This window comes from Vigna umbellata, chromosome 5, assembly GCF_029865625.1.
Source record: "Vigna umbellata cultivar VRB3 chromosome 5, Vumbellata_1.0, whole genome shotgun sequence".
NCBI classification, from domain to species: domain Eukaryota; kingdom Viridiplantae; phylum Streptophyta; class Magnoliopsida; order Fabales; family Fabaceae; genus Vigna; species Vigna umbellata.
In genome coordinates this window covers 34441910-34453552 of record NC_142169.1, presented here as the reverse complement: position 1 = coordinate 34453552, position 11643 = coordinate 34441910, and the positions used below count along the sequence as shown (strand labels likewise).

The 11643-nt window shown below is 33.3% G+C and overlaps 2 protein-coding genes across 2 annotated transcripts; both read left to right on the top strand.

Moving 5' to 3' along the window:
• Positions 1-462: 462 nt before the first annotated feature.
• Positions 463-3153, top strand: LOC124840882 (uncharacterized). Its single transcript, XM_047317022.2, has 4 exons — positions 463-1001; positions 1166-1440; positions 2600-2776; positions 2887-3153. Exons 1-3 carry the CDS (start codon positions 725-727, stop codon positions 2663-2665), a joined length of 618 nt encoding a protein of 205 aa, XP_047172978.2. The 5' UTR covers positions 463-724; the 3' UTR covers positions 2666-2776; positions 2887-3153.
• A 2635-nt stretch (positions 3154-5788) lies between these two features.
• MOS7 (nuclear pore complex protein-like protein) lies at positions 5789-11205 on the top strand. The gene is made up of 9 exons (XM_047317033.2): positions 5789-6188; positions 6285-6436; positions 6885-7007; positions 7642-7786; positions 7905-7966; positions 8324-8540; positions 8669-9577; positions 9842-10091; positions 10566-11205. Exons 1-9 carry the CDS (start codon positions 5934-5936, stop codon positions 10844-10846), a joined length of 2394 nt encoding a protein of 797 aa, XP_047172989.1. The 5' UTR covers positions 5789-5933; the 3' UTR covers positions 10847-11205.
• The last annotated feature ends 438 nt before the right edge of the window (positions 11206-11643 follow it).

Genomic DNA, 11643 nt, shown 5'->3' with positions numbered 1-11643 from the left:
TATATTGGAAATAGTTCGGCGTCACATTGAACAACATTTGTATATGTAGATTTTGTGACATAATTTTTTTCTATCAGATATAGATACAGATTTTATTTTAATTTATTGTGTTTCTTTTCTTACCATTTAAAATGGAATAGGTTTATACTTCACCCTTCACACTCTCCCATTAGGGAGATTTTAATATGGAAAATATCAGAAAAATCTTTTTCAGAAGGATAAAGATTCATGCTTCATCCCAATTCCCAGCACAGACGTATGCATATGGGGTGACGTGGTACACCACCATCAACAAGCACCATACAGCAACAATCATGGGACACGTGTCAGAGACTTAGAAGTGAAATTGGTAGCTGGTGCATACACAGGGAATAACCCACACCAAATAAAAAAATAAAAAAAATAAAATAAAAAATAAAAAGAGAGATATAAAGTGGATTGTGGTTTAAGCTTTTAGGTATTGCCGTTGGTTTAGAGAGAGAAAGAGTATCACAAGGGTCCCTCTATATGTGCGTGTAAAGTCCCAACTAAGCATTTGTCATCACTCAAAGAGTGGACAAGTCCGGTCAAATTTGTTGCACCTTGGCCTGCACCTTCCTTCAACCTCCTCTTCCTCTAATTCTTCACCCTCTTAATTAAACCCTTCTCCCTCGTTCCCCTTGTCGTCACAACACAACAACATCACATACTCTTTCCTTTCTGCAACACAATCATAGGATCCACCATGGCTTTTTCCTCAAAAGAAGAGAAATCCAAGAGAATACTGAGGGGCTTCAAGACTCTCTTCTTCTTGATCACTATGGTTATATCGCTTCTTCTTTTCTCTGCCCCGGTTCTTCTTGTTATCGCCGATGCGCTTCTTCCTTCCGCTCTTCTCTCCACCATTTCCTCCTCTTCTCTCTCCTTGGAAAATCTCGCTTCCCATTTCCACGACTACGATTTCCGATACTCCCTCATTGATATACCCCTCATCTCCATAATACGATCCTTCATCATCTTCTGTAAGTACACACACTCCTATTCACACCACAAAAACTATAATTAGCCACCACTGATTGAAATCAATTTTTCTTTTGATTTTAATCAAGGTGAAGTTTTGTACTGATTTTCGAGGACCCTTTTGAAGGTTGTTTACTGGGTTGTTAACTTTTTTTAATTTTTGTAGGTGTTTATAGCTTGTGTGACGGACCCAGGCTTTCGCACGGACCTTATTTGGGGATTACGACCATGTGTTCTGTATTGTCTCTGATGTTTGTGTCGTTGAAGGCTGTTTACATCTTCAGTGTTCGGGGGATTGATCGAAGTGGGTATGTTGGAGGGACCGAAATAGCTCTGTTCGTATGCTCTTGTGCGTTGGCCGTGGGGCATGTTGTCGTGGCCTACAGAACAAGTTGCAGGGAAAGAAGAAAGCTTTTGGTCTACAAAATTGACATTGAAGCTGTAAGTGTCTCCTCCCCTTGCACACGCCATTTTCCTTTCCAGCAAAGCTAAATTAAACTTCAAAATTTAAATTATTGCGTGTGTTAGTGGAACAAGATAGTTTTGCATAACAGCGTACTTTTGGAAATTCGTATCTTTTTCTAGTAAAGTTTAAGCCAATTTCTCTTTTCTTAATCGTTTTCGGTGACGCGGGGTTTACACGGAGGGAAACTAATGGAATTTTTGTGGTAGGAAGGACCCACTAAGTAGCGTTTTTTATGATCAAGGAAACTTCAATAAGGCATTATTATTGACCTCAGTACAGTATAAAACTTTGTCTAGTAATTCTCTACCTACAATTATGGTGTTTTATTAGTGCATTAATTGATGGTTTAGGATAATCTTTTGTTCTACCACTTTTCTTGCACAGAAAACTGTTGTAGGGTTGGTTTTGAATGCACAAGAGCAAAATTCAAATTAAGTCGTACATTTTATTTTATTTTCAGCTTTGGCAACACAGCTCGTTGACTTTTCTAAACAGCCAAATTGAGCTGGTTGGAAATTGGCCACAAAGTGCGGTCATATGGGGATGTTGGACTCCTCAATAAATCGTCTATGTCAAATTATTCTTAAAAATTCTTGGATCCTAAAATTTGTTTATTAAAAACATTTTCTTTCTTATCTTTGATCGAAACAGGACTTGGTCTCCTACATATAAATCCTCTTTTGAAGTCTCTTCATCCTTGTGTTTGAACAATAGCCGCCCTTAATGGATGATAAAAGTCCATAATATAATATAATATATAGTTTACAAATATCTAGATATGCATTTGATCATGTGCGTATGCAGAGAGTTATGCTTAACCGTTAACTTATTTTGATGTTAAATACCACTATTATTTTTTTTCTTACCTAAGATCACAGCCTTCAATATTGCCATCCCTGTTGGCACCCTGCAAGTTGAGGGTTCCCACTAACAACTGTTATAGAAAAGGTTTCTCTCACCTAGTTAGTTACCCGACATAAACAAGTTATTCCCACGTGCTTACCTCATGCCATATATAATAATAATATATAATATTATTATTCCTATATTCTCATATTTTTTACATGTTTATCTGAATAAACAGATTCAAATTGATCAAGACATTAACCATGTGCTCTTTTGATGCCTACGCAGATTTCAGCTTGCAAAAATGGGTATCCCAGGTACCTCAAGATTCCTCAGGAAGAACGAATCAAATAAACTCACTGTGCCGCTCCAACATTAAAGTAAATATATCATCTATGGATTGTCGACTAACAACTTCAGCTATTCATATTACATATGTTTTTGCGTGCGTCAAGGCTCGCTACGGTAATTATCTTTAATCACGAAATACTTAACTTTTTTTGGTAAAATTAAACAGTGATTAGTGAAATTAAAAAAAATCTAAGTGTTTTCTTTTTATTTCTGTTATTTTTCAGGTTTATCCAAAGGATGCCGGCGACCTCGACACCTAACTTTCTAACCTCGGATACTGTCAGTTTACCTCTACCAGGATACATAAAATTGTTGAATGGTGTTTAGGTAATAATTATAATGAATATATGCAATAGAGCTTCGTATTTGGCGATTTACATGTATATGTATTTTGTTTTGGTATTTATGTTCTTCCTTTGCAATTATTTCGTGTATATCTTACTGTACATATATAAACAACTGAATGCATCGTCAGTGCTGGATTCTGATTACGATATGACCTTCATTTCAAATTGTTGCACTAATTCGGTCTTCTGATTTAGCTTTCAATAGGTTTACATTTTGTTTTTTAAATTGACGTTTTCTTTCGCTCATACCTTTCAAATTATTATTTTTTTAAATAGTTAAAACAATAATCATGTAACGATCATAAATAAATATTAAAAGGTTTGGCAATATAAATCATTAATTTTTCATCTGTATGTAACGTTTTTAGTACAAAGTAAATTATTGAGGAATTTGCATTGAATAAACGCTGTCAAACCAAACTAGCTTAGTGATCATAACGAGTTATTCTTTGATTTTATATTACTTTTAGTTTAAATTTTAAATAAGTTTTTTAATCAGTAATATATTTTTCAACTACATTAAGTTAAATACATTGATCTTGGAAACATATTTTTATTTTGTTAATTTATTGGCTTAAACCTTGCCAAAAATCATTGACTATGTCTTTGTTGCACCTAACTTGTTATTTGGTTCTCAATAATAAGAAAACTGGTCATTTACCTTCTTTTTAGAAACTATTGTATTAGATTAAAAGAGAAAAAGTTATTATTATTGATAACAAGACTAAATTGATCTAATAATTGGTTTAGTTAATAGTTAAGCGTTGGAGCTAAGTTACTACATATAGGGGTGGGCAAACTGCACTATTTGCACTGCACTATAAATCTATTACAATTAACTATAAAATAGTTTAAAAAAACTGAACTAAACTATTTTTTAGTTCAGTTAACTACAAAACAATTCAGTTAACTACAATGCACCTTTTTCTAATAAATAAATGTGGTTTTGCACTAGTACAACTGTCAATGGCTAATCATCGATAGAGTTAAAAGAATTAGTTCAATTTTTGATTTTTTTTTAATAATTACAAACAAATAAATTAATATTCAATAACATCACAACATTTAAAAAAATTAAATTATAAATCTATATAATTAGAATTAGTAAATAATTATAATAAAAAATTTAAAAAAATTAATGAAATATTATTGGTACTATTTTATCATATTATTAAAATTAAATTAATAACTATAATTATTTATCATTACTATTTATTATTAATTTAAAAATATAAAATGTCTAAAATTTGATTCTCATATTAAATATAGTTTAATTTAATAATATAAATTTGTTTATATATTATTTTATATAGATTAAAAACTTAATCTCTAAAAAATATTTCTGTTTATCTCTGTTTTGCATTATTTGAAATATTTTTATTTTGACAATTATCTAGTTTAATATAAAAACTCTCATCTTTCTTCTCTTCTCACCTTTTTTTGAATTCTCATATATATATATATATATATATATATATATATATATATATAATATTATATTTTATAATTATTTACATAAGTACTTTTATCTTTTTATTTTTACAATTATAGTTAATTTTATTAAGTTATAAAAATAATTACCAGTTTTTGAAATATAATTACAATATAATAAAATTTAGTTTTTTTTAAAATATATAATTATTTTAGTATTAATTTAATAATATCATTTTATTTTAATAATTATTATAATAATAGTTAACTTTTTAAGAGACTTGAAAAAGAACATTTATTTATTTATCTATATATATATATATATATATAAAAGTGACGTAAAAAAAATTGTCTCATAGAAAACAAAATTAATAAAATCTAAATTATATATATATATATATATATATATATATATATATATATATATACCTGTGCCTTTATTTCTTATGTTTGTGTTGCTGGAAATAGAAGAAGAGCAAAATAATTAAACAAGCAAAAGTAAAATAAAGTACATAGTTTGAAGGAGTTAACTAAACTGTTAATAAAAGAAGTTCAGATTTTTTGAACTGAGCTACAAATAAGTATAATTCAGTTTTTATAAAAAGTAGTTTAGTTTTTATAGTGCAAAATAGTATAGATAATCCATAATTTAGTATAATTTAGTTAATCATGTCCAGCCCTAACTACTTGTTTGTATTAAGCCTCGAACTGGTAATCAAATAATATATGGATTTGATTTAAAAACAAACCAAAATCTCGAGTGATAGTCTTTGTGGAAACAAATTTTTTTTTCTACTTTTCTTTCACTCGAGCAATAACTCAGTTCTTAAGAAAAATGTGTACAACAGTAACACTAACATTGCATATATCAATTTAAAAGAATTCAAATATCATTCTAACTATTACCTTACCTTATTTTGATCATTCAAATACAACAATTATGTGTTATGAATTTAAGCGTAAATTGAAAGTATCGCATTTGATGAGTTAACTAAATGAAAACAATATATACAAAGAGTGCTTCTTCCTGCACCTCTTCATTTCTTTTATGTCCTTTCATATTTAATGTGATAGTTAAAATTTTTAACTTTTTCTAACTTTCAACCACTTCATTAATCATTTTCACCACTGTATGAATGTACTCCTAGAGTAAGAGAGTTAAAAGTTAAGGTTTTAAGAAAAAGTTAAAAAAGTAAAGAGTAAAAGTAAATAAGAATATTTTTGGAATTAAAAAATATTAAGGAGGTGGAGAGAGTGTATGGTGGTGAAGGGAGTAAAGGGCTGATGTGGTCTTTTGGGGCTCGTCAATCCACAATCAACTCAGATAGGAGGACAAACAAAAAATGTTTCAAATTTTTCAAAAGCAAAGAGCGGGTACGACGTCGTTCTTACGCATCGAGGAACCACCCTGCCGGAAAGAAAAGCAGCAAGGGTTCGAACTGTGAAAGTAAAACTCTAAGGAGGAAAGAAGGAAGCACAAGACAGCAACAACGATGAGAATCGCGTTGGAGCCGAGCCCAAGCCGCTCCCAAACTCCCAAAGACGAAGTGGAGTGGGTCCCACTTGCCAAGCACCCTCTCTTCACCGCACACGGCGGCGCCACCGTTGGTGGTTACCGGAATCTCCTGGCCTGGGACGGAGCATCGCGCCTCTACTTCTGGGACACGAACAGCCGCATTCTTCACCGCCTATCTCTCCGACTTGGCGACCCCGATCCCTCTTCCGTCCTCGCCTCTTCTCCCTCGAAGGTATCTCTCTCTCTCTCTCTCTCTCTCTCTCTCTCTCTCTCTGTGCATTTAGAACGGAATCCAATGTATGGTAATTCGTTATGGAATTTGAAACAGGTGTTGCAAGCAGACGCCGAGCTCGATTTCGACGTCCACAAAATCTCCGTCAACAGGAACGGAACAGCGATACTTCTTTTCGGTTCCGAAACGCTCTCTGTTATGTATCTTTACGGACGCGCATCTAAGAAGGACGTGAACTTGATTTGCAGGTACAATTGCAAGTTGAATTTACTACTATAATATGCTTTTTCTCTGCTACCGGATAATCTCAGTTTTTTCTTAAATATTTATTGTTTTCGATTTATGTTTATCGGATTTTGTAATTTATTCTTGAGTTGCATTGCATAGGAAGAAGGTTATGGTTATAAGTTATAGGAAAATTGATCGAGGGACACGTATGTGCTGCTTGAGCTAGATACCCAGGGAGGGATAGAGATAGGCGGGAAAGAAAGGTAGATATGATACGATATGATGAAAAGGGAGATAGAGAGAAGGGAAGAGCGTCAATTAGATATATAAACTATTCAGGTTTCTCAACGTATCAATACTCTAAACTATAATGAGTGTGTGCAATTTTTTTTATGTTGCTGGAGTTGTGAGCTTTTCCTTACCATCGTAGAGTTTTTAACCCTTTTTTTTCTGGATATCTTGTTGAAGGACTATTACTGTTGGTTCTCAGACATATTCCACTGGTGGCAATGATATTCGGGTGTTACAAGCATTATGGCACCCTTACAGTGATACTCATTTGGGGATTCTTTCTTCTGACTCAGTTTTCAGGTAAGCTATTTTTATAACGAGGTAGAATATTGAATATTATTTACTATGGTGTGACATATAAAGCATGGATTTTGGATATTCAATGGGTCATCTTGGTTTATGCTAGACTGGAAAGATATTGCTGTTGGAATGGCTTCAAATGCAATGCTGAACTTTAGAAAATGAAAGGCTACAATTTTACAAGGGAATAAATATATCAGCTTGGTATTGTAATAGGTTAAAAAAATTTCATGGTAAATTGCGTAGTCTTTCTAATCCTATTGTCTACATTAGTATGAGAGTATAACAAGTCTAGCGGATATAGGCTCCCATCCCATTTGTCATAAGAAAATGAAAATTTTCATCCAGCTATTGGTTTTTAAGTCTTTGCTAATTTTGTTCATCCTCATATCTAATAGTTAAATTTTATCATTAGTTTTAAATTTCATTTTCTTGGAATTTGATTGGATTAGTTTCACGTGCACAATACGGTCCGTAGTCATAAAAATATAATAGGTGTGTACTTGTTTTAACATCAAAATTTCGTACTGATGCCTTTTGTTTTATTTTGTGTATGTCTGTTCTTTCTTGGTTGGATAAGACGTTATTTAACTGAGTTATGTGGTCGTGTTTCCCTCTAATTGCAAATTTGTAGACTTTTCAACCTTGCTGTGGATCCTTTGCAACCAGAGCAAGAATATTATTTACAGCCTGTCGAGCCTGGTAGATTTAGAAATGCCTCATCAGTTTGCCCAGTTGATTTTTTTTTTGGGGGTGACCATTTATGGGACAGGTTCAGTGTAAGTTCTGATATTATTTTTATTTAACTACTAAGTATTGTTTTTTTGGTCCATTTTACATTATCTACTGACGTTACATATTAGTTTTAAACATTTTATTTATTGTGCTACTCAACAGGTATTTGTTTTGTTCAGTAATGGGGCTATCTATGTACTTTGCCCAGTTGTGCCATTTGGAAGGTATTTTACTGCTCTTATTTTATCTCTCTGTCTTGTACTACAGAAATATCATCAGTACTTGCTGCATTATGGTTACGTTTGAAAAAAGCATATATAGCGACATAAGCATTTGTATGGATATCTGGGAGAGAATATGAAAATAATTAACCTTATTTCCTCTTCAACTATGGAATCAACTTGTATAAGAACTTATTCAATAATTGCCTACTTCAACGGTTTACCCAAATGAAACCTTAATGTCTTTTGGCCATTTTTTAATGGTTGTTGTTTCATGATAGATGAAGTTATTTATAGAAAATACTTGTAACCTACTCAGATATTTTCTAATCCGTGACTGTTTTCTCTGCTTCTCCACAGTCTCTTCAAATGTGAGTCTTTGGTAGAAATATACAATGATGCTCACACATTTGGAATAATATCAGCCAACCCTGTTGCTGCGAGTAATTCAAAGTTGGCAATTTCCTGGTTAGAAGCATCATTTCCTGAGTTACAGAACCAAGATACTGAAGGAGACAGCCTGTCCTTGCTAAGAGCTCATGCTTATTCTTTGTTTGATGCTTCTCTTGTCTTGCAGGTATACATATACTATGAACTAGACTTTTGTCGGCTGTGTTATCAATAGATGGGAAAGTGCCTGTCAGATTGTTCCATCAGTGGCAGTGTTACATAATATGATTGTATGTTATTTTTTTGAATTTGTAGGGACCTCTGCAAAGAGTAGGTCAGGATGGAAATGGAGATTCAGTAGGTTGTAGTACAGAATGTGAAGGTCGTGCAGTTAGTTTTCTCTACAATTTAGTCAGCAAAGACTCAATTTTGGTTACTGCCTGGAGTGGTGGGCAATTGCAAATAGATGCTCTTGCCGATGAGATCCAACCTGTCTGGTGTGTTGGTAGTCCGCCTCGTCTCCGTGTTGATTCCCATGACCAAATTCTTGGCCTTGCTATGATTTGTGAGTCAATTACCTGCAGCAGTTTGGGGAAGGTTGATCATAATGCCTGGTTGGGTAATCCACCCCCTTTGCTGAGACTGGCTATTGTTGATTTGGCTCTACCACGAAGAGCAGAAAGTGGTTATAATATTTCTTTGTTCATTGATATGCTTATGCCAGAAAGAATATTTTCCCTTCATGATGGAGGGATTGACTCGATAGTTTTACATTTTCTTCCTTTTACAAGTCAGTCGAATGGCAAGGATGATACAATGAAGACACCGTCTGTGCACCCTGTGTTAAATACTTGCCAGAGTGGATACACCTCAGAACCCTCATTTTGTGGCTTTGTGTCTTTATCGGATTCATTTGGATATTCATGGATTGTAGCTATTACACTTTCTCTTGAGTGTGTTGTGCTTGAGATGAAAAGTTGGAATCTCTTGCTTCCTGTAAGCATTGATATGGAGAAGAAACCCATTTCATCAGAGGGGGAATCAAAGGAGAGGGATATACCAACAATAATTAGCAAAGAACTACTTAGTGGACCGAAGGAGGTACTTGTTCCCCATGCCTCTCCAAGTTTGCGTTCTGTTGCAGCTGATTCAATTGAAGGTCGATCAACATTACATCAGTATTTCAAGCTGTTTCATGAAACTTATGTGGAGTATGGACATAAGGTAGGACTACCATAGTGTTCCAGGCTTTTCTTCTTGATTCTGATTCATCCAAGATACTACTACTTGAGCAATATATTTTCACTAGAAGATCGCTTTAGGAAAAAATAGACATTGCATGTTAATGTGTCAACCGAAGTAGTTCAATATAATTTAATTCATTAGTTTTGTATTCTATATCCTATGTACTCTATAGGGGATTTCTAAAATCAGCTATAATTTTTATAATAACTGTTGGATCTCTTCCATTGCATTTTGTCATAATAGGTGTACCTGGAGCTCAAGCATCACGCACCTCAGTTGAATAAAATCATTAATGACCAACATTCTCGCTTAGGCGAAGCACAGCAGAAACTTTTGAACGTTGAGAAGAAAGAGGCTATATTACAGAAAAGGTTAGGTCGTGCTATTCAAATGCACAATTCTTTGGAAGAGCGCTTGCAACAATTAAGGAACTTACCTTGTGCTCACAAAAAACCGCTGTCCAGAGCAGAGCGGCAGTTTAAATCGGAGCTTGGTAATGGATGTTTGATCCCTTGTCTTCAGTACTTACTGTTCATAAAATTTTGAATACATTTTCCAACAGATTCATACATAAATCCTGATCGGATAAAATTAATACTTATAGGAGAAAAAAATGAAGTTTTTCTAATAGATTAAAATCAGCTTATATATTGTAATTTCTAAAAAGGTTAGATGAAAGTTATGATACAAATTAATTGCATAAGTTGATAGTTTATAGATGTTTTATTCATTTTACTTTCTAATTTTATTTTTTTTACAAGTTTTTATGGAGAAGTATATACATAAACTTAATGGTTTGCAATAATAGTATGCTTTTACAAGAGCTCTTTCTGAATCTAGACATGTTTACTTTCTATCTCTTTTCCTTTGCCTGATGCATCATTCCCTATTCTGCATCATCTATTGTCATTTCTTTCTGTCTACTGAGAATTTTTTTCAAAAGCACTAAATCATCCTTGTTTTCCAGACCGCTTTAAGGAAGTTGAGTTGGATGCTTTGCATTCTTCTGTTGATGCGGTAAGTGCAAGGCTGAGAAGGCACTTGCAAGCTTCGAAAGCTAATCAGCAACAGAAAACAGCTGGGAAGAAAATTAATGCTGTAGACAGTCAGATATCCATGCTCAAATCGTCTCTTGAAAAACTCTCACTGGTAAATACTGAGAATTCAAAGAAAGTTAAACTTGTGGAGTCTACATTGAAAAACAAAGAAAGAAGTAGCGGCAGAGAATCAAGCCTGCCTTTGCCCTAAAACCGTCCTGTGGTATCTGCTTTCTTATCCGGACCGGTGAGGTTTCTATTATGATCCTGTTGCTGCACTCCACTAGTTTAGTCACCTCCAATTGTCTCCAAAATTTGGGAGTGAAGTTGACATATTTACATTAGAAAATACCTTCATGTCAACATCAATAGGAAAAAGAAGGTAGCAAAATCTGTCGTATACTTGTACCGAGCTCCCTTTTCATTGTCAGTGTTTGCAGAGAAGAAATGCTAGGAATCCATGGTATTTCCATTCTGATTACAATGGAACATACAAGAGACTGGCTTTTCAATTGCCTTCATGGAAATTAGAGTTATTCAAAAAATCATTTATTTGAATTTGTTCTGTTGTATGAGCTGTACGGGTCCTTAACATCCCTTGGTGAACAATCTCCGGCTATATATGAATGTAAAAATAAAATAAAAATAGCAATGAGTAAAATGGATGAATTAAACATAACTAAACTGAATTACGTAATTCGGACATATTGAATTTAACTGAATTATATAAATTGGTTGAACAATCTAAATTGTCGAAATACTTCAAACATAAATCTTATTTTGGAACCCCTTTTTTTTATATATATTTTTGAATTACACAAAGTACAAATAAGTTTAAACAGTTTAATTTAGAGAAAAATCAATTCTAAAATCTAAACAGGAGTAGTTTGGTTCAGACATTTTGAACCTGTTCAATTTTTTTAACGCAGATTAGTTTTGTTTTACAGAGTTTGGTTTAGTTTTATTCTTCTAGACAGTCTTTGTTTAGTTCTATTATTTTACAGTCTA

Coding starts and splice junctions, on each gene's coding strand:
- LOC124840882 (XM_047317022.2), top strand. CDS start 725: ATGGCTTTTTCCTCAAAAGAAGAGAAATCCAAGAGAATACTGAGGGGC. Junction 1,002..1,165: donor ACGATCCTTCATCATCTTCT/GTAAGTACACAC, acceptor TAATTTTTGTAG/GTGTTTATAGCTTGTGTGAC. Junction 1,441..2,599: donor ACAAAATTGACATTGAAGCT/GTAAGTGTCTCC, acceptor ATGCCTACGCAG/ATTTCAGCTTGCAAAAATGG.
- MOS7 (XM_047317033.2), top strand. CDS start 5,934: ATGAGAATCGCGTTGGAGCCGAGCCCAAGCCGCTCCCAAACTCCCAAA. Junction 7,787..7,904: donor ATTTATGGGACAGGTTCAGT/GTAAGTTCTGAT, acceptor GCTACTCAACAG/GTATTTGTTTTGTTCAGTAA. Junction 9,578..9,841: donor ATGTGGAGTATGGACATAAG/GTAGGACTACCA, acceptor TTGTCATAATAG/GTGTACCTGGAGCTCAAGCA.